The sequence below is a fragment of the Passer domesticus genome, chromosome 6 (assembly GCF_036417665.1).
Source record: "Passer domesticus isolate bPasDom1 chromosome 6, bPasDom1.hap1, whole genome shotgun sequence".
Classification (NCBI taxonomy): domain Eukaryota; kingdom Metazoa; phylum Chordata; class Aves; order Passeriformes; family Passeridae; genus Passer; species Passer domesticus.
In genome coordinates, this window is record NC_087479.1 from 48,519,949 (window position 1) to 48,543,025 (window position 23,077).

The 23,077-nt window shown below is 39.5% G+C and overlaps 1 protein-coding gene across 1 annotated transcript; it reads left to right on the forward strand.

The window, feature by feature from the left end:
• The first annotated feature begins 841 nt into the window (after positions 1-841).
• HPS5 (HPS5 biogenesis of lysosomal organelles complex 2 subunit 2) lies at positions 842-22,554 on the forward strand. Its single transcript, XM_064425350.1, has 22 exons — positions 842-1,011; positions 1,425-1,535; positions 2,383-2,447; positions 3,063-3,255; positions 4,732-4,869; positions 5,441-5,652; positions 5,966-6,037; positions 6,282-6,370; positions 7,264-7,442; positions 7,664-7,822; positions 8,925-9,084; positions 11,114-11,237; positions 12,979-13,125; positions 13,634-13,708; positions 14,205-14,809; positions 15,959-16,082; positions 16,254-16,409; positions 16,967-17,086; positions 17,381-17,494; positions 17,817-17,923; positions 18,620-18,905; positions 19,357-22,554. The coding sequence occupies exons 1-22, from the start codon at positions 904-906 to the stop codon at positions 19,415-19,417; spliced, it is 3,405 nt and encodes a 1,134-aa protein (XP_064281420.1). The 5' UTR covers positions 842-903; the 3' UTR covers positions 19,418-22,554.
• Positions 22,555-23,077: the final 523 nt, after the last annotated feature.

Here is a 23,077-nt window from a genome sequence, read left to right on the forward strand (position 1 = left end):
AATGTGTCTCTTCCCTTTTCCTAGTGCCTGGTGAGAGTGAGCGCTCGCTTTCCTTTAGAGGAAATGTAAATTTCCCCTATGACAGCTTTTCTGGGAGGGAGTTCCCTAATTTATGGGACCGCTAATAATCCTAAAGGTTACTTAGCAATTCCGGGACTTGCCTGTGCAGTGTAACAGGTTTGGAGTTTTGTTAAGCAATGTACAGTTTTAAGCTTTAAACTCAATAAGAAGTTATTTTAAAATATGTGCTGCTTAGGAAAAATATGATGTTGTGATTTCCGTGGTTATTTAATTCTTGGTTTTCACTCTGTGTTATCTCTTGAATGCGGGAAAAGACTTAAAAGTGGAGAGGATAGCTTATAATTGTATCAAAATGCAGAAATGCGGCTAATTCTAAATTTAGTGTAACTTGAGAATAATGCTCCTTAAATTTATTTTTGGGGGAGAATATTATGTAGTTATAAAATGCCAATGCTAAATGCTTTCCTTGAGAAAGTTAGTTTCAAATCAAGGGTGTATGCTCTAGGGAAAAGTGAATTTTTCCAGAAAACAAGGTGTTTTCTGTAGGTACATGTTAACTCGTTTCACAGACAGATGTAAATATAACTACAGTTTAAATATTTCCAGGTGGATTATCTGATAGGTTAAGTTTTCAGAAATGAACTGGAACAAAAACTTCTAATAAATGGAGCAGGAGTCTTGCTTTCCAGCCTTTGGGCCTCTTTTTGGTGAGCTGAAACCTGATGGCTTTTGAGTAGGAAAACACTTGGTGTTTCTTTAAGCACAGAACAGCAGCTCAAATACTAACAAGTGAACTAATTGATAACTTTATTTTTGGCAGGTACAGCTAAAAGCTGAAGCTGTAACGCACCCATGAGTGAGCAGCACTAGTCGTGTGCATCTATGGCCTCTGTGCCAGTAATCCCAGACTCTTACAACCATGTCTTGGCAGAGTTGGAATGTTTGGATCCATTGCTTTCTGCACTCAGGTTGGATTCCAGTCGTCTCAAGGTGAGTTTGTGATGTATGGCTTTTTTAATTTAATTTTTTTTTTTTAATTCAAGTAATGACCCCATTTGGCTAATTATTTGATTAAGCCACAGGATTAATCTAACTCTTTTTGGGGTTTGTGCCTGCTGTCTTAGTGGGGGGAGTACTTTGGGAAGAAAGAGTGAAGATAATGGATCCTGTTACTCTGTGTGTGTTTCCTTCGTGCAGCTGTGGTACGTGACACAGCCTGACACAGCTTCACTGTTTGCTCCAATTGCAAAGTGCTGTTTAATAATCCTCACTGCCAGTGGTTCAGGAGTGGTACACACAGCTGGCAAAGAATGAAACCTTTAAAAAACCCACCATAATAATGCAGGAAAAAGATGCTGTGATCAGAACTTACCAGTTTTGCGCTGTGATTTTTATTCCTTCAGTGCACGTGTATAGATGTGTCAAAGCGATGGCTGGCTCTAGGCAGCTCAGGAGGAGGACTGAACCTTATCCAGAAGGATGGTTGGAAGCAAAGGCTCTTTCTCACTCACAAGGTAAGGATAAACATTTTAAATGAAAATTTCCAAAAATGGGACTAGGAAAGAAACAGTATTTCAAGTTGATGTTAAGAGTCAATAGGTGCCTTCAGCTTACTGGGTTGTCCAAAGAAGGTGAAGTTTTGCACTGCTGTGTTTAAAGTAGGTTGTGATTCTGGAGGTTATCCCCAGAGTATGTGGTATATTAGATTTCATGAAAAATATTTTGTGAAAAATATTACTTCAGAATGTCAGACCTTTGTTTTTCAAATTCTTACTTTTTAACAGCAACAACGAAGTCACCTGAATATTTAAGGATTGGAAGAAAATTTTGAATACGAAACTAGAGCAACTCACAAGTGGATAACTCCCAGTGTTAGAGTGCTCAAACTGTGACATAACTGGATAAGTGAAGGAAAGATAGGCTGACTTACTGTTGCTGGAAGAGTTTGTGAAACAGGGATTATTAATTGTGCAGTCAGATGCTATTTCCTAGGAGCCACTGCTGCTTCCAGCGTAGCATGAATGCAGCCAGTTTTTTAAGGCTGGGAGCATCTCACTTAATTCTGTCAAAACAACTTTCAAAAGTGTGAGGACAGAAGAGTGATTTCTGTCATTCCTAAATGAGAGAATGCACTGCAGTCCTTGCTCTTGATGTTGTTGTGCTGTTGTCAGCTGCATCTTGGAGTAAACTCAGTGTTTGCAAACAAAACCCAAGCAGACAGTAAAAACCAACCCCATCACAGCAGGGTGGTGGCATCTGTTGACCAGAATCTGGTTTATCTGTTGAAGATGGAGGCTGCACAGTGGTAGTGGCAGTACAGGAACAAGTTTCACCTGCTCTTACTCCTGTGCTTGCTTTCAGGAAGGTGCCATTTCCCGGGTGGCCTGTTGTTTGCATGATGAAGACTATGTTGCTGTTGCCACCAGGTGAGTGATCTACTCACAAACCTGAGCACTGGATTAATATTTTTAAGACTCTTCAAGTTTCAGATGTGGACAGCTGCTGAGAACTCAGAGTTAACTTACCAGGTTAACTGGAAGAGGGCACTACAGGATAATTCTCTGCACAGTTTGCTTAACTTTTTTTTCTGGAATAGTCATTTTAGGTTAAATGTTGTTTCTGTAATAGAATATCTATGGCAGAGCTCATGCATGTTAAATTATGGTAATAAATGACCTTGAGATCTTTTAGCATGAAAAGAAGCATTTTCATTAACATGGTAGAGTGAGATTGATAGTTAATTCCACTTATATTTATTAAAATCCGTTTAAATGTTTTTCCACATCCTCACTGGCAAGTGTAATAACTGTAAGAGTAGCCTTACAAAGCTGCTTATACATTGCAGTGCAAAGAAGGACACTTATTCTTCTCCAGAATTAAGTGTGACACTTGTTGAAAGCATGCAGCCTCAAACAGAACCAGCTCTGAGGTGTGCTGCTTTGCTTGGGTCTCCTCTTGCTTTGGGAAAATGCATCTTTATTAACTGATAAAACTTTAGAAGTCTTATTTTCAACCTGTATTCTCTTGTTAACTCGTTGTAGCCAAGGCCTTGTAGTAGTCTGGGAGCTGAATCAGGAACGTCGTGGGAAGCCAGAACGGATTTATGTTTCCTCTGAGCATAAGGGCAGGAAAGTCACAGCTCTGTGCTGGGATACAGCTGCCCTTCGAGTTTTTGTAGGAGATCATGTGGGAAAAGTATCAGCCATCAAGATTAACACATCTAAACAAGGGAAGGTAAAGTGTTGCATACTTTGATTGAGCTTAATTCACAGGGGGTGGAATCTCTTTGTTTATTTTGGAACAGAGCAGGACTTGCTGGCTAACGAAGTTTTGGTAGCTTTAACTATTGGGTGAAGAACCAGTCTCTTGAGACAACCATAGAAATCCTGACCCATGAACACACCCCATCCTTATTATATCTATTTTAGTAATGCAACTTGAAAATGCTTTCAAATGTTCAGAATTAAAAACTGGTCAGTCTCCTACTTCTTGGAATTTACAAATATCAAAGTTAAGGGTGTTGGTGTTTCTGAGCTTATTGTATTCCTTAGACTCCAGCTACAGGTTCAGCTGTTTGTTTTAGCCTCAATTCAGCTGTTGGTCAGAGAAAGAGCAGTCCCAGACTCTGATTTGCTTGGCTTTGTCTGGATGCTGTCATTCTTAAACGTCTGGATTGGATAAAATAAACGGTGGATGGTCATTGAGCCTACATGCTTTATATTTTGTGCAAAGGACACACCCGTTAGTGATAGCAGCCTGATGTCTAGCCCTTGAGTGTTCTTCAGCTTTTACTTCTACTGGGGTCCTTTCTTTTTAATCAGTAAAAAGGAGCAGAATGTGGAAATAGTTGTGATCGTCCAGGTGCTTTCTAGCCCTCATGGGAGATTTTGATGGAAAATTGACTTATAAGTAGCAAGACCATTATTACATTTAAATAAATGGTGTGGGGGGGAAGTCAGCTGTGGGAAGAGAGGGAGGAGAAGAGGGCAAAGCCCATGGAATCTCTGTCTGTTCATGCCTGTTAAAGGGACAGGACTTTTGGATTTCTCAGATAATGCACTTTGTCATATTCCTAAGAAGGGACAACTACTCTAAACTGGTAAAAATGGTGACTATCTGACAGCAAATTTGAATGCACTTCACAGTAGTTTCCTTATTCATAAGTCTGTCTAAGACTACTCATCCACCCATGCAAACTGAGACACTGGTAGGACACACAGTATGTGGATAATTTGTGGCAGGGTAATGGAGAAGGTGAGTTTGTGGCCAATCTATTTCCTGCAGAAGCTGGTTTTTGTATCAATTAATCCCTCTGGTCTGTTTCCATAAAACTGCTAGCTCAATGTACCTGTTTGGAATTGGAAAATTGGAAAAAAGCACAAACCTTAGAATAGCAGGAATGAAACACTCTCTTAATGTTACAGAAAAAAACCCTTTATAAAGAAGTATCAGGATGCTACAGGGGTATGATTTTTTTTTTCTTTAGTCTTCAGTAGTGGTTTTAGGGAAAAGAGGATTTAGACTCCTGTGCTTCTGAGCATTGTAGCCTTGCTTTGTAAAGACAGAGAAGAAAGGCACTGCTCTGTCTTATGCTGTGAATTCATAGCATACATGAATCTTTTCTGAATTTTGCTATTTTAACATAATAAAACAGTCTTTACTTTGGACTGAAGACCAGCATGTTTTCTCTTTTCTCTTTTTTTCCTGTAGGCTGCAGCTACTTTTGTGATGTTTCCTGTCCAGATTATAACCACTGTAGATTCTCGGGTGGTTCAGCTTGATTATTTGGATGGAAGACTGCTCATATCTTCACTTACCCGCACTTATTTATGTGATACAGAGAGGCAAGTTCTATTTTATTTCTGAAATACTGGACTTCAGAGTCACACACAGTTTCTGAAATGACATCAATGTCTCTTTACTAGCCCATGCTCCCTCAGTCTGTTTCTGAAGATGTTGGGAGGGGTAGTGTCAAAAGTTTTACTGTAATCAAGATAATCATCTGCTGCTCTCCACTCAACTACCCAGCCAGTCATTCTGTTGTAGAGGGCTGTTAACTTGATTTCCCTTCCATAAATTCATGCTGACTATTCATAATCACTGTCTTATTTTTCATGTGATTGGAAATGATTTCTGGGAATGTTCCCACCTTCCCATCACTAGGTTGAACAACTGGTTCTGCTGGGGAAAAACCTCTTTGATCTGAGCATTCATTTCAGCTAATGAATATTTCTGCACCCTGTCTTGTATAAACTTTGGGCAGGCTTTGTAATATTCATTACAGATTTTTGAAGCACCAAAACCAATTCAGCAGCTAGGATTAAGTATTTTTTATTAGTCAAGAAAAGTATAAAATTAATTAGGGCTTTTATTAATGCTGGCTTACTTAACAAGTATATTTTTTTTTCTCTCTAGAGAGAAGTTCTGGAAGATTGGTAATAAAGAGAGAGATGGAGAATTTGGATCATGTTTCTTCCCTGTTGGAAAAAACAGTGGGAATCAGCAGCCATTAATATACTGTGCTCGGCCTGGCTCGAGGATGTGGGAGGTGAACTTTGACGGGGAAGTGCAAAGCACACATCAGTTCAAGCAGCTGCTCTCGTCACCACCTCTTCCTGTTGTTACTCTCAGGTAGAAACATGAGTGTTATCAGTGTTAAGCTGGTTTGGAATGTCCTTAAGACTGAAAAGACTAAACCAACTCCTGCTTCAGTCAAATGTTAGTACTAGTTGTCATCTTAACACAGTCTCCTCTAAGAGGTGTAGCCAGTAATTATCAAAAATGCCAAAACCTTGATTCTGCAGCTATGTCTGTGAGCACAATGAATGCTGCTGTCATGAGACTATATTTATTCAAGCCAGTCATGTATTTACAGGATTAAGAATTTTAGAAAGTAGTTATTGTAGTTATGTAGCTTGTACTTGATAATAATTTTATTTTGCAGGCAGGATCCTCATTACACTGGTTCCAGCTGCTCACCACAATCTTTATCTTTCCCCAAGCTGCTGTATTTGACGTGAGTATTGACAGCATAGCTTCCTGTTGATAAAGCAGGCTTAAAAAATTAAATGTTCTCCCAATTTATATTACCAACTTCAGGTTTTTGCGTAAGAATTTCCCAAGTATCATGCTAAACCTGTCTCACATCTCGCTTGCTATGCTTAAGCCAATGTGATCCCTGCATATTGTACAATTTTTTAAAATTTTATCTCTTTTACCACAGTTGGCAGTTGTTTCATTAACATGTGCTTTAATTGCAGTGAGCACTGTGTGGTGACCTGGACAGAAAGAGGCATTTATATTTTTCTTCCCCAAAGCCTTCAAGTGTTACTCTGGAGTGAAGTTAAAGGTAAACTCAAGATTCTTAAATGTTGCTTTGTAACATTGTCTGTTACACTGGTCATTCCTGAAGTCCTTGCCTAACATGGAAGCTATTCAAGCTCAATTTCTGCAGCTACATTGCAGAATATTTATAAAAAACTTGTTATCTGAATATTAACCATCTCTGTGCCTCTTCCAGCCAGCCCCTCCTCCCACAGATCTGAAAACATGCTTCTGGAGAAAAAAAACATGGTGTAGAGTGACTCATAAAATACAGTAGTTAAAATACAGGTGATTAACCTGCAGCATCCTTTTCTCTTTACTCGGGCTCATTGTCAGTGTCCTATGAAGGATAATCTGGCTGCTGAAAGTTTAAAACCTGGGGTGTTTTTTCCCTAAAACCTGTCTAAATTGCATACAGGGAATAAATGAGTGAAGCCTCATAAACAGTGGTGTGTTTGGTTATAAGCAGAGTCCTACATTTTGGTGTTGTTTGCAGTACCTTTGTTGTGGAGGGTTTGCATACAGCATATGTTTGTGTGGTATTTGAAAACTCCTGGAACGCCAAAGTTGGTTTTTTTTAAAAGTGAATATTTTCCTTCTGTTTCAAAGCTAACCATTATGTACTTCTCATCTTTATCAGATGTTATTTGTTTATCTCGGAGCAAAAGGAAATTTTTTTTGTAATTTAGTGTATTTTTTGAATATTTTCTAGAAATGCAACTCTGGAAAGTTTTGACACTGTTTTATGGTGATTAGGTGCTAGGTCAGCACTCCTCAGTGTTTCTTTTCCCCATGCCTCTTGTGCTTTTCACTCGTTTGCAGTCAGGTGGGAATATGCTCTCACCTTTTCAGGGACAGAAAGGCATGTTGATTAGTGACTTCAGTCCTTCAGGTACTGCCCTGTGTGTGGTTTTGCAGATATTCAGGATATTGCAGTTCACAAGAGCGAGTTGTTCTGTCTGCATACAAATGGCAAAGTTGTGCACCTCTCCCTTCTGCTGGTTGACCGCTGTGTAGAGCGTCTGATGAGAAGAGGATTCTGGACCCTCGCTGCCAGGGTCTCCTGTCTCTTCCAAAATTCAGTTGTTTCTTGCAGAGTAAGTAAATACCTCTTTGTAAACATGCAATACAACTTCACTGTCTTTCCTGTCTGCCCTTGCATTAAGTTTCATGGTTATTGAGATTCATTTTGTTGGAGTTTTTAAAGTCATCAAAATATTATATTTTAAGAATGAAAATCATCCTGCATGTATGGTTTCTTTTGTTTTCACATATGAATTAGAAATAATAATGCTTCTGTTTCACTGGGTGCTTTTAGGCAAGAAAAAATTTGCCTGTAGACAAGCTGGAGCACTTGAAGTCTCAGCTGGATGCTTCAACCCAGCAAGACCTCATTGTGCAACTGGAAGAGCTGATTGCAAAGTTGGAACCTCTAGATTCTGCATGCAGCAGTAGAAGGAGCAGTATTTCATCTCATGTATGTATGTGTATTGGTAGTGCCAAAAATGTTATCTACAGGTTTTATCTTTATGGCTTGAAGTCACCTCATTGCTCACTTGGAAGATGAGGCTTTCATTTCATGTACCCTGTCTACTACAGCCCATAATGCTGCATTCTAAAACTAGGTGGGGTGAAGAGGTGTGAATCACCACTACTTGCATTCTGTAAGCTCAGACCTCTGCCTCTTTCCCATATTATTTTATGGCTAATGGCTGAGATGTGGACAAAGATTGATATGAAGATGGCTTTTTGCATAGCTCTGTTTAATGTTTTAATATGCTTTGGTAAAGACAGTCTTGGTTATAACTCTTGGTAAAGACAGTCTTGGTTATAACTAGTTTTATATGATTAAAATGAATGTCTGAGTGCTCAGACATATCTTAGCCCTATTAGAAAATTGTTGCACTTTAAGAACCTTAAGGAGAAAGCTCTAAAAAAAAAATCAAAGCATATTTCTAATAAATATACAGCTGCTTTTCAAGAAAGGGAAAATATTTCATAGTTCATACACTATCAGCTCCTGCTTTCACTTTAACAGTGTTTAAAAGGAAAGTTTAAAAAGCCAGGTAATGTAAATACCATATTGATGAGTTAGACAAGTTTTTCTTCATTAGCCACAGTGAAAGTAAACCATGTAGACTGATCCTGGGCAAAAAAAAAGTATGTTGGTCCTGAAACTAAATAGTTTTGTGGGGTCTGTAATTGTGCTAGCTGGGTATGGCTGACCAGCAGGAAGACAGATTCTTGGGTATGCAGCTACAAAGGGTTTGTAAAGCTCAGGTGGGTTTTGCCTTGCACTGGGTACACCAGTTGTTCCATAGCCTCCTTTCCTGAAAGCAATTGCAGCATACACATCTTTTTAAAATCACTGAACTGCACACTTGCTGGCATCTGTGTCCTTTTCCGTTCTGGATATGGTAGAAGTACTCTGTTAAATAGGAGTTTTCCAGGCAGTGAATTATGAAATGCTCTGAATTACAAATGCTATTTGTGTGGGTACAGTCGGTTGAGTTCAGTGCAGAATGTTGAACAAGGACGTGCAGCTCACATGATGTCCAACTCCCCTCCTTGGTCTACAGGAAAGCTTCAGTGTCTTAGACTCTGGAATCTACCGTGTTATCAGTCGAAGGGGCAGTCAGTCCGATGAAGACTCATGTTCCCTCCACAGTCAAACATTCTCAGAAGATGAGAGACTTAAAGAATTTCCTGCACACCATGAAGATGAACAACTAGAACTTGGTAATGATTCTTAATGAAAATGTTTGTTGAATGTGTTTGTTCATTCTACAACAATTCGAGTGCATTGGCTCTGTGCTCTTACTTTCCACTTTCAAGTTATTCATTATTAATACATGTAATTTGATCAATTGAAAGAGTCACCCCACCTTCCAGTCAAAATCCTTCCTGAAACATTGGGTTGAAAAGCTGGCTCCACACAATCTGGGCTTAAGAGCAAACAAAACCCAGTGAAACAAAACAAAAGGTCTGGAGGGCTTTACCAGGCATGGGCTTCACTCCAACTTCCCCCCCCCCATATGTGCTGACATTAGTGCTAAGATTCTTTCAGCTGTCTATGCCAGTATCAATTGAGCTTCAAACAAGATTTGTTTGTTGCCAGTATCCGTTTGTAATATTTGTTCCAGAAAATTATTTCTTAGTCTGGATTCTGGCTTACCTTTCTTCAGGGAAAACAGAAGGATTCTGATAAATGTTCTTAACTTTCTCACAGGGTTTTCTTTGCACAGGGGATCATCTCTTACACATGTAAACATTAGTGTAGAGGTGCTAGAATATTTAATAACTAACATTTAGCCCATGCAGGAAGCTTTTTTATTTTCTGACAAATGCCTGTCACTGGACTTAAGCTGGAGACTGTAATGGGTCTTGTTCTCTGCTCTGGTTGGGATTGGGAAGGGATGCACAAACCTGGGATGATGAGGAGCTGCCTTAGTTCTAACTATGATAGAGAGGCTTTCCTATAAAAAGGCTATTTTTTAGCTTTTGCAAGGAGTAGATGCCAGTTGAGGATGGAGAGAATTTGGGATGCTTTGGAGAAAACCATACTGGGGAGGGAGAGTGCAGAAATTGGCAATTAGTCAACTTGTCAGAAGTGTTGTCCTGCTGGGTAAGATACACTTAGGTGTACATGTGCCTCTCTACCTACATCACATAAAACAAGTGAGGAAACTCTGAAGTTCATAATTCCCAACATTAAAAGTCAAAATTCAAGTGACTTAATTTTTGAATGTCACAAGATAGAAAGGTTCTGTGTGTTCCACAAAAGATGATTTGCTGATTATTGTGAAGTAGAGAAGTTTTAGATGCTTCTTGAAGCCCAAGTATTTGATTTGGTATTTGGAAGAAATGGACTTAGTGTTCCCCTGCTCACAATGACATAAGATATAAAGAGTTTTAGGTTTCTAGTCTGCATAATGAACAAAAGCAGCCTTATTTACAGCCAGTTGTAAAGTCAGTTGTGACCTTTAGGCACTGTTGAGGGATTCTGATGGTAGATTTTCTGTAACAGGGCAGCATCTTTTCCTCTCAACGCTGTGGTTACTGCACTTTGTAACAGTCAGTAGTATAATCCTGGCTTAAAATGTTCCCTTTTTTCTTGTTGACATCACTTAAAGATGTCAACAAGATGTGTGTGCTTGTAACAGGAAATTATTAAGCAAAACACATTGTAAATACTGTTAGGGATATGGCAGAGAAAAGGAAGTAGTCAGTGAGTCTCTATTTCCTCTGATTTTTACCAAAAGCCAGAGAGCTGTGGGCTCACTTACATTTTTTATTCCTTTCAGATAAGGGGGTGACCCTAATCATGGCTTATGTGTCTTTCTGTTCACATGTGATTTAGATTTTGGAAATCATGGTCATGGCTGACTTTACAATTGGTTGTGGATTGATATATGCCACAATACTTAATTTTCCTAGATGAATAAATAACTCAGTGGATTAAATCAAGGTTTTGTCCTCTAAATGATCTGTAAGTCTAATTTTAGAAGATAGTTTTCATACTGTTGGTGATGATTATTTTTCTTGCTGTAAAGCTAAAACACTATTAATAAAGCAGACTTAACTAGGTTCAAAGTCAGTAGTAAATCAGCCCTTGAAACCCAGGCTCCATGAATTCTTGAGTATTAAAAAGGAAAGTATGATGAGCAGGTTATTCATTAATGAATTAGTGACTTGCAGTTCATTTCACTGTTCCATTTTTTTGCCGGGTCACTGTTTCATGACTTTTTATTTCAATTCCATTTGTCAGAGAACGTATCTCATGCATCTGTGGTGGTTGAGGCTGACCGGAATGAGACATTTCTCCCATTCAGTATCCCTTTGTCATTCCGTTCCCCATCTCCTCTCGTCTCTCTCCAAGCTGTCAAAGAAAGGTAAAACATGCAGCAGCTTCACTCATCCATTACATCTTGCCCTCTTCTGTGTCCTGGATTTGTAGCATTGTGTGGTTTAGTTCATACTCTGTTCTGCAGACATGTAACACCTGAACTGGAGCACCAGAGATGCAGTCAGGTTTGCCAGGCAGTTTAAATCTTCATCTTGGCTCTACTGAAGATACATACAAAGAGCTGCTTGTAGCTTCGGTGGAGCCAAGACTTCAGCCTCAGATTTAAACAGTTAATAATTATTAAATGTCTAGGAATGTTTACTGTTACCCTGTAAACTCTGGTTGTGGTTTGTATTAAAGGAAAACTTACTGAATATTGTTTTGGGATTTGGCCTTCCTGTATCTTAGGGGGAAGGCTTCTTATGTTGCACAGGGACAAACATTAAAACATTCAAAGCAGATAGATATTGCTAAAACACACTTGTAAAGTGGTCTGTCCTAGCCCCACATGAACTTTTCAATGAATCTAATTGGTTTCCCAAACACTTATGAAATAATGGTAGCTTTTACGTGCTTCAATTAGATCTATATCCATTTTATGTACAAACAACATATGTATAAATTGGTATTTTAAAACTCTTAAAAAAAAGGAGGATAAGGGGGTGGGTGTACAAATACAAAGGTGATGTTGTTATATATTTAACTTAATTTTATGGAAGTGCTGTATATTAATTACTTAGCTAAAATATCTCTGGCCTGGCAATGGTCTGAAAAATTGCACAGCCTTCCCTTGATCACTTCAGTATGTAATTCATGTCCTGCAACAAAGAACTGTGGCTGCTATCAGCAGTGTGAGGATCTCAGAATAGACATCAGAAGTACATACAATGTTTTGAGTTCTTTCTAAACTGTAAGCAGCTTTGAGGACCTTACTAGTAATAAGTGTTTCTGCTAATAATGAAAGCTACATTTTCAAGTATTCACTGCATGCAATTAATCATTAAATAAAATACTGTCATATTTACAGTTAATTTTTAAAAGTTTAGCTTTAATCTTTCTATACATTCAAATCCAATTGTTTTGCTAGATTTGAATCCTTTCTGCCTTCTGCAGCAAGCTTCAACCTTTGCTATACCTTGTTATAGTGAAAAATGCTGGGTTGGAGTTTTGGGGGTTTATTTAGTTCTAGAGCAGAAAGCAGGAGGCTTATTTTTCTGTCCAAATCTTATTGACATAGTTCTCTTCATGGCAGTGGTAGAAATAATTGAGTTCTGGTGTGTTCATTGAGCTTTCTCTTCAATAAAATACCTGAAGGAATAGGGACTGCTGAGTGAAAAGGACATTGTTGGTGAGCTTTGTAATTTGAAGAATTAATTTGAAGCATTGTCAAGTGGTTTCTTACCACCAACAGTGACATAATTTCCTAAAAATGCTTTATGTTTAAAAGCTTTAAAATGCAGTGTAGCCAATCTGCATTTATTTGCATGCAAATCACAAATACATGCCAAAAATCTATGCCTAATGTTGGTATGTGATCCTGCTTCTCCAGCAGGAGTGTTAAATACTTCAGGTTTCTATTCTGTGATGAAAACATGATCATGGCTGGAGTATGAATTTTGAGCAGCTTTTTAGTAAGTTTTGTTCCTGTTGGTCATCACTGCTCTCATTCTTTTCTCAAGAGTTCTTCAGATTATAAAGTCTCTGAAATGATGGTTTTAATCAAGAGAGTGCTTGGTTTGTTTTCTTCTGAACTTCTGATTTTAAATGTTTGAACTTGTGATTCTTAGTGTTTCCAGCTTTGTACGCAAAACCACAGAAAAGATTGGCACACTTCATATAAGTCCTGAGTCTAGAGGGAAGCATGAAGCAAAGGATGATGAGCAGCTGCCAGAGCTAACTCTTAATCCAGTAGCATCTCCCCAGGAAGAAAAAGAGTGAGTGAAAAATCACATTTTCTGAACAGTTGTATTTGCTGGATGTCCTGAGGATAGCAACCTAAGGAAGAAACTCTTTCAAGCAGAATGAGAAACTTGGCATTATGTTTTTCCAGCTGCATTCATTCCTATGGTGGGTTTCAGTGGTTCTCCCAAGTCCTTTCTTAGAGCTGATGAGGCAATGAACACACAGCTAATTTCATATTCCAGTGCTTATGTACCACTTTGGACTGACTTTCATACAGTGGCATGGTACTGTTTTTTTTCAGTACCTGCAGGAATCTACTGTAACTGGAGTAGAAGCAATAATAGAAAGCCACAAAAAGAGTATTATCTATTGCTCTTCATGCCCAGTTCATCCATAATTTCTGTTGAGCTGTTTCTTCTTACAAGTGATAGCTTTATATTTAATAAATGAATTAATGTTGGGGAAATTTTTCAGGAAATCCTCACTTAAATTATTGAAATTAATACTTCAGATAAGACTGAAATGAATGTGCTTTTCTAGGTCAGAACCCCAGAACTGCCACCTTCCTGAGGAGGACCGTCTGAGAGATCTCAAGGCTGCAACAGCAGAAACTATGTAAGCAGAGAAACTTTTTACTGTATAGATGTGACAGAAAAAAAAAATTGACAGAAAAAAAATTACTGGGTTTTTAAAATTTTCTTTTCATTCATTTTACATGCATGTAAGAGTGATGCTCTAAATGTCTATTAACATAACCTGAAAGGATCTCATTTGGTGAATGATTTGATACCTCATTTTAAAACCAAGCAAAACTCACTAAAAGCTCCTCTAGTGTTATTCCTTTGTCTTAAGTACAGGCATAGTTTAAAAAAATCAAAATCACAAATAAAAATTTATTCTGAAAGAAATCCTAGGGAGCTCAAGATGTGCAGAGATAAATGTAGACAGTGTGAAGTAGCCTAAATTCTGTTTGATGCACTCAAAATCACAAAAAACCCAACTACTGACTCCAAGTCAAGTGTAGGAGTATAGTTACACAAAGCATATTAGAAACTTCATTTGTGGCATCTTATAATTGTTAAACTTAGCAAACTTCTTTTTTATGCTGCAGAGCCAAGCTCCAGGATCCCCTGGTTTTGTTAGAACCTCAGTGTATGAGAAGGGTCTTACAGGAATGGCTTGTCTATCTAGAAGAAAAATTCAGCCAGGAGCATTCTGCTTTGTCTGCTAAGAAAAGCAAGACTCTGTGTGCTGAAGAACAGAGGGCAGTCCTGGAGGAAAACCTGCAAGTGCCTCCAGCTGACAGAGACCCAGTAGACAAGGAACAGAGTGGTATTTTGGAAGACTGCATTGAAAAGGAAAATACTGATGAAACCTGTACAGGCAAATCCATGTGTGAAAATGGTACTGATGTGACTGGGCCTCTGGGCTGTGGCTTTCAGGTGTCTCCTCCATGTACCATCGAACCTGATGTTCTGAAGGATCTTGTGGAGCTGACAACTCTGTGCTTTGAGCTGCATGTCTTTTCTGGTGGGAGTGCTGAGGCTGAGGAGAGCTCTGAGGGGAGTCTGCCACCAGCAGCTTCAGGCACCTTGGCTTGTGGGTTTATGCGAAGCTACTTCTTCCTTTTGGATTTAAAGAGAGTAAAGCAGTGTATTATAACCACGTGTGCCACCAGCCCTAATGTATGGGAAACATACATTGCAGGATTGAAAGGTAAATTATGAACGTTGTATTACTTCTTAAACTGAAAATAAGACTGTTGGGGAGGATAAAAAGAAAAACCTTGAAAACTCTCATAATTGTGTCTGTGGATTTTCAGATTTTTCTTCTGCCAGTGTAGTGTGGCAGTGCTTGGTGTGTGGGAGTTTTTGTGTTGGTTTTGGGTTGTTTGGTTGATTGTTTTTTCCCCAAATACTTACTTCCCTTAGGAAGAACTTAGCTCAGCTGGTTAGCACATAGTGCTAATAATCCCAGCATTGTGGGTTCAAGCCCTGTATGGACCATTCACTTAAGAGCTGGACTTGATGATCATTGTGGGTCCCTTTCAACTCAGAATAACATGTGATTTCTTTAAAAAAAAGAATTGTTGGCTCCTTGGAGAGAGATTGTTCTCCTCCCAGTTGCAACTTTGAACCTATTAGTTGCATAGACCTTGTTAATGGAACACTTGTGATCCCAGCCTATTTACAAACATATGAGCTTCTAAGAGTAAAAGTATCATAATTAGAATCACAAGTCTGTAGAAACAAGGCAGAAGGGAGAGGAAGGGCTTCAGCATTTGCACTGGAAGATTTGGCCTGTAAAGGAATGTGGTTAATATGGAACAAAACTGAATGGAGTAGATGGTTCTGTGTAGATGAGTTGCTTGTGATCACTTCACACTTCCCTGTTCCACAGAAATAATTTCTGATCTTTTTGATGCCGCTTCAGGTTTATTGAACCAAAACTTCATTATGATATTGGAAAACAGAACTTTTCTGTTCTCTGCACTCAGCTTCTGCCTTATGTATTTCTTTTAAGAGTGAATTAAAGCCTTAGCATTGATGCTGCTCCAGCAGAGAGCAGTTAAACAACAGAATCTTGCTTTGAGGGTTGGTGTTTGTGTTTCTGGGAATCTCTTAACTGTTTGGATTCTGAGAGCCCTAGAAGGGAAGTAGTGTATGCATTCCCAGTTTGTCCTTAGTTGCACTGCACTTGTTCCTGGAGAACAATACCTGCATTTCATCAGGATTGAGGTGGGTGTTGAACTTCCTATGAAAGCAGTGATAGCTGTTGTTCAGCAGAAGGACGAAAGGAGGGGCAGGACACCTTAAGGAAAAAAACTTGCCCAGATCTCCTAACCTGTGCACTGATTTATTTCAGAAATAACTTGTCACAGTCCAGTGGCTTTAGCAATGGAAAGTGAAGATATGTTGAAAATACTGAAGCTGCTGCATGACCTGGGGCCATGGGATGACAGCCCACTGTTGCTGGCACATGCTCAAAGGTTTGTACTCTCAATCTTCTGAACTTCCTGGCAGGAATTGCTTCACTTGCCATGTCATAAAGATTCCTGGACTCTATCACCTTTCAGTACTATCTTGAACTTGCAGAACATCTTGAAAATAATATTTTGCTGTTTGGTACTTAAAATAGTTTTTATTCTCTGTTTCTCTAGGCTTTATGAAAAATTTGGGGAAACAGCTCTTCGGCCGTTGATCAAGTTCCACCCCTCTATTTTGCCTTCTGATATTAAACAGCTTTGCAGGAATGATCCAGCTCACTTTTTAGCATATTTAGATAGTCTGGTGAAATCAAAGCCAGAGGATAAAAGGTGAGGGGAATGTTTTAATCTGTCTGCTCTCTTAATTGTGTAGCTGTGTGGAGATTCTTTTTGTTTTGGCTTTTGGGGACATATTTTTGTGTTTCTGTATCTGTCTGCTTGGTTTTCTTAAGCATTAGGTTTCAAGTAATTCTGCCAGTTGTAGCTGGTCCTAGACTGGAGTTTTTGTTAGGTTTGTATCTAGTTTTAAAAGGGATTTCCTAAATAATACTTTTAATAGAATTGATTTTTTTTGTTCCTATGTCTGCAGTTCAGTGTACCAGGGCTAGAGGGCATTTAAAAAAACTCCAAGCAAAAAAAAGACCAAAATCAAAAAGAAAACCCCAACCAAATCTGTGGGATCTCAACCTGCAAACTTGATTTTCTGTGGTTGCCTCAGTTTATAGAGACATAGAAACCTAAATAATTTTGGGCTTTTCCACATTTAATTTTACCCCCCTCCTTTTTTTTTTTTTGGTTAATTTGTCCACACACAAGCTCTGCTTCTCCATTTATGCTATATTTAAAACTGGTAGGATTTTTTTTCTAGTGTCTGCTTTGTTTTCCAGGCCATTTCTCCTTAGGTCTCTTCTGCAGCCGGAATCTGTGCGGTTGGAGTGGTTGTGCTTGGCAGTTTCTCATGATGCTCCACAAAGGACAAACACTGTGGATGAGGAAGGAAATCCCAGGTAAAGTGGTTTTCATTCAGGGTCCTGAATGCAGCAGAAAGACTTAACAGGTCTGGTTTTGGGTTAGATTTTGTGTGAAAGTTTGGATCACTGACTCCTTGGAGCATTTTGCAAAGTTCAGCAGAAACAACCAAAGGATTGAATAACTTTTATTTGCAATGCCTTCTAGAATGACTGCGCTACTGAGACTGCACGTGGTGTTTCATTCATTTCTCTTCCTCTCTTTTCATAAATCTGCCATAATGTTCTGAAGAAAATCAATAATGCTTTAAAACTGAGTTTCTCATCTTCTAGGCCACGATCACATTTGTTTACCTGGGGCTACAGCCAGCTCATTCTGCTCTTGATTAAACTCCCAGCTGATTTTGTTATGAAAGAGAAGATGGCTGACATCTGTAAATCACATGGGTAAGGAGAAAGCTTGGCAATTCTAGATACCTGGTTAGCAGGTATTCTTCTGAGAAGATACAAATGTAAATGACCTATCTGCTTTTTGTTTGGACAGTTTTCTTTTAAAAAGAAAAACCTTTCCTTTTTTTGAGGGTGAATATTCAATGTCCAATTTAATGTACCAGATGGGAGGTATACCTCATGTCCCTACTCTGTTTCTGGCATTCATTAAATTTAGTTGCTTTTGTCTTTACTGATACTTTAATGAGCATGTGATTGTTCTTGACTTTGGTTTGAACTGAGTATTTGATTCATAGAAATCTTTACTCTCTTATTCAAGATTTTGGCCTGGATATCTTTATCTCTGTCTGGAGCTGGATAGAAGAATAGAAGCCTTTACTAATATTGTTCATTTGGATGATTTGAGCCTGTTGAATGGAGAAGATGGTTAGTGATTCTTAAGCTGTATAAACATACTTCTGTAATGTAGAACTGCCCTTATATAGGAGTTTGCCCAAAGCTGAATTGAACTTTGATGTTTTGAAGTGTTTTTGTAGCCCTAACCGTGTGTAGTACAGCATATTTGAAACACATAAATGGGTGTCATACTCTTGTGTCTTCATGCTGTGCTTTGTGAAATCAGTTGTGCTAGAAAATGCTTAAAAGTTAAAGCATCTTGATTTGTTTATCAGTAAAAGCTGGGAGTAAAAGTTAACCTTGGTTTGTAGACAGAAGAGTAGGAAGCCTTCCTGCACAGCATAAAACCCCCTCACTACATGTGCAGACAACCAAAGGTTAGAGTGAGCAAAGAATGGTACCATAAGCCAGAACTTATAAGAAAATTCACTCTGGCCCTAAGGTGAACAAAACTTTGTCTCTTGACTTAATCCAAAGCCTTGAATACTGAACTACTGTGAAGCTATGTGTGTTCACCACTAAATCTTTACACTGAGTCCATCTGGGCAGTACATTTCTGTGCCTAATTTGCTTGTTGATAATGCTTGGATAATGCTTAGATTCCTAAAATCTTGAGAGTAAAACAGAATAGCTAGCTTCCCTTTTAAGTACAGATATAGTTTAAATAGTAGTCTTAGAATAATCCTCATTTTCCAAATAATGTTAACAAACTCATTTTACATCTAGGTTCCATTCCAGAGACTATAGAAGAATGGAAGTTTGTTCTGCATCTTGCACAGAATCACCGCACAGCTTCCCACCAGCACAGCCCACAGAATGGGAATGCTCTCAGCAATGGAGGCCCCAGCTGCCCAGACTGCATCACTGTGGAAAATGTTGCTCTGTTGCTGGCCAAGGCCATTGGCCCAAATCGTGCCTTGCCTCTCTTGCAGGAGTGTGGCTTGACACTAGAATTGTCTGAGAGGTTTACTGGTGTCTGTGAGATACTGAGGATCGCTGAGAAAAGGCAGAGGTAAGAGATGTCAGCAGAAGATCCACACTATTCTTTTTGGATCTCTTCCATACTTTAAACTTGCTTTTTGGTTTACAAGAAGATACAGTGCTTCACATTTTTACCTTTGGTTTTAGGCTCATCTGAAAGTTTTCTTATTATTATTTAAGAACTGTGTATTTTGCAATATAGGCATTTTAAAATTGAAAATGAGGAAACAGGAAATCATACATTAAAGGTGTGTGTGAAGGAGATTCTCTGAAAGAGATCTGTCCTGGTAAGACCTGTACAGACTCTGATCTCTCCTTTTCCTTTCAGAGGTGGGAATGGTGATGTCAAGATGTTATTTCTGAAATGCAATCATGTTTTTTACAAACTTCTCTTTAAAAAGCAAACCAAAGCTCTGTTGTTCTTTCTGTTGTTAGCTTTTTTAGTGTTTGACTTTTTTTTGTCCCCTTTGCTTTATTTGCAGAGCGCTGATTCAGTCCATGTTGGAAAGGTGTGACCGGTTTTTGTGGTCTCAGCAAGCATAGAAAGCAGCTTGGGAGAACTCTGGGAACATTTTATACTGTAATGACTGTATATTCAAGTGCCTCTTAGATTTCACAGGCCCTTAAAAATAACAAACTCCTGTCTAAAAGTTCAGTTATACTGAGCCAGTCTCCATCTGGCAGGTATCTGACCTGGAAGTGGTGACACTTCTTCCTTATTCCTTTGGAGAAGACTTTTGAACTGTAGAATATAGATCAAAACAAGCCAGTATTTATCTTGAAATTAAGCTCATAGATTTCCAAGATGAAAATTGCTGAATTTATTTTCTGAGTCTATAACTTAAGTGTTCAGAGATATGAACCCCTAAGTATTAAATTATGGTGTATAAAATTTTTGTTTCTTTGTTTGCAAACATGAGAAACCATTCCTGGGAAGTATCTAAGTCTATACTTTCACTTTTCTGTAAATTACATTTACCTTTACTGTTGCTGTAGATGTGTCTGTTATGGTGCCCGTTGGTTTTTTCCCCTTCTTAAATTATATGAACAGGCCTTGCCTATTTGAAGTACATTAACCAAGCCAAGTCTCAAAATGGGAGGGAAATATTTCTAAGTAGTGTATTTGTGGCTAAAAATGCTGATTAACAGACAAACTTGTTAAATGAACTCCCTGTTAAACTACAAGCACAATATTTCTGAATTACCTGTACCTGTTTGTGCACTGTGACTGTAGACATTAGTTGTGACACTCCAACAGACCTTGGGACAGTGGATTAGAATCAGAATCATTTAAGTTGCAAAAGATCCTGAAGATCCAACCCTCCAGCCATTAGCCTAGCACTGCCAAATCCATCACTGAGCCATGTCCCAAAGTGCCACTTCTACATGGCTTCTAACTGCCTCCAGGGATGGTGACTCCACCCCTTCCCTGGACAGCCTGTTCCAGTACTGGACAATGCTTTTGGTGAAGAAATGTTTCCTGATATCCAGTCGAAAGTTCTCCTGGAGCAACTTGAGGCCATTTCTTTTTGTCCTATTCCTTGTTATTTGGGAAAAAGAAACCCACCCCCACCTGGCTACAGCCTCTTTTCAGGCAGTTGCAGAGAGTGGTGAGGTCTTCCCTGAGCCTCCTTTTCTCCAGGCCGAACACCCCCAGCTCCCTCAGCCTCTCCTCACAGGACTCATGCTCCAGACCCTCCACCAGCCCCCATTTCCCTTCTTGGAAATGCTCCAGCCCCTCAATGTCTTTTTTGCATTGGGGGGCCCAGAACTGGACACAGCACTCGAGGTGTGGCCTCACCAGTACAGGGGGACAATCCCTGTCCCGGTCCTGCTGGCCACACTATGGCTGATCCAGGCCAGGATGCCCTTGGCCTCCCTGGCCCCCTGGGCACTGCTGGCTCATGTTCAGCTGCTGTCAGCAGCACCCCCAGGTCGTTTTCTGCCCAGCAGGGTCCCAGCCCCTCTGGCCCAGCCTGTGCCCTGTCCGGGGCTGTTGTGACCCAAGGGCAGCCCCGGCACTCGGCCTGGCTCACCCTCACACCGTCGGCCTCAGCCCATCGGTCCGGCCTGTCCGGATCCCTCTGCAGAGCCCTGTGCCCTCCAGCAGATCAGCACTCCCACCCAGCCTGGTGTGCCTGCAGCTGGCTGAGGGTGCCCTCCATCCCCTCATCCACATCACTGATAAAGGGATTAAACAGAGCTGGGCCCAGAACTGAGCCCTGGGGAGCACCACTTGGGGCTGGCCACCAGCTGGATTTAACTCCATTTCCCACCACACTATGGGCCTGACCATCCAGACAGTTTTTTGGTTGGTGAACGATCCACGTGTCCAAGCCATGAGCAGCCCATTTCTTCAGGAGAATGTGGTGGCAAACAGTGTCAAAAGGTTTTCTTGAAGTCCAGGTCAACTTTGATAATTCTACAATTCTGACATTTTGGAAAGTGAGAGGACTTATTTTAATAACATTTTTAAAAGCTGAAGGTTTACGTAAGTATTTTTAAATGAATGCTGTCAAGAAGTCTTTTTACATACCTGGTTGAATATGAAGATTCACAAAATCACTTGGATTTTATATCTCATTTACATAACTGCTTTGTACTAGCACTTTTTCTGCATTTAATACATCTTGAAATGAGTTTCTTTTTAGGCTTCTAGTTTTGATCCTCTTCATTTTCTGACTCACATTTTAAGCAGAAAGCCACAGCATCTGGTCCATGTTCAATTTTCACAAATATTATTTAAATAAAAAGTAATGCGTTAATTGGAACTAAATTTAATTAAAATTTAATATTTTTGTTGTAAAATGATGTGAAAATACTGCTTTATAAGGTATATTTTTATGTTGACTTGCAGCACTTGTAATGCTGAAAAATAATGCTTTTAATCAAACTAGGACTGAGTACAATGTTTGGCCTTTCGAGAGATGCAGTATGCAGACTATTTCATCTTGTCTGCAAGAAAAACTTGGGTGTGGTGGGTTGGTTACTTCACACGGGGAAGGGAAATTCCAGGGCAACAACGAATGTCAGGCTTCCAGCCAGAATGTTGCTTGTGGAAAAGCCAATACAGAACTATTTCTAAAAAAGAAGACTTCAAAGCTTCTGGGATTTACATACTGCCATTGGAAATAGAAGGATCTGTGCCATCAGGAACACCCCATGCTCTCACAGTAAGGCTTGGAATGGGAGCCAGGCATCTCCCAGATGGTGTTGGTGCCTGTTCTGTTCCCTGCCAGATGAGCTGCTGCTGCCTCGGGGCTGCCCCAGTTACCTACCTCGGGTTCATGCAGAGTCTGGTGTAGCTGAGTGCTCCCCTTGCCTTCCTCAGAGGAATTCCTGGATTTCTGAGAATGTGCCTGGCTTACCTCTGTATGGTTCCACTCTATTTGCTTGGTGTATTTTGTGTACACAAAAGCTCTTTCTTAACTTCTGTGGGGGTTTTGTACACTTGGTTGACTTTGAGGGTTGGGACCTTTTTTCTTTTTTTTACAGTAAATCAATTCTGGTTAGAGCTTTTTTTTAGAAAAAAATCGTGTCAGAAGGGTCATACAGATAACATAATGGGAAGAGTGTGTTCCGATTTTGTGTCTAAAGTGAGCTTGTGTTTATCATTTCAACTAACTTGGCTGTCAATAAAGAGTGAGAATGTACTCTCTGAATAAGAGCTGGAAAATTAATGTTTCCTGTTCTGGATGAGTTTGTTTTTATCTCATGTGGGTAGGGTGAAGGGACTGAACAGAAGACCCTCTCATTTTAGAAATTACTGAAACAGAAACTGCCTCAGTTGCACAGAGCAAGGCTCCTGTCAGCCAGCTGAGCACACATCACTGACACAGCTCAGCCAGCCTCATGGGGAAGATGAGCTGCAGCTCAGATTTGGTTTTGGTGGGTGACTGGGTGGAAGAGACCCTTGAGAAGCAGAGATGAATAAAGGGGGCTTAGCCTGGAGCACCTTTAAATAGAAACTCCTGGGGTGCTATTTTCTTTTTACCAAAGAAAAAAGTATACATTATTTCACAATTAGAAACCTATGGGTAAATCAATTTTAATTCAGGTAAATACCTGCATTTTCAATCTGCTTGTTGAAAGCAGACAAGTTTCCAGTCATTCGCCACGTCTATAAGCCCAAGGTCACTGGTAGTGTAATATTCAATACTTGGCAAAACTCTTGAAATGAATTATTGCAAACGTAAACAAAAA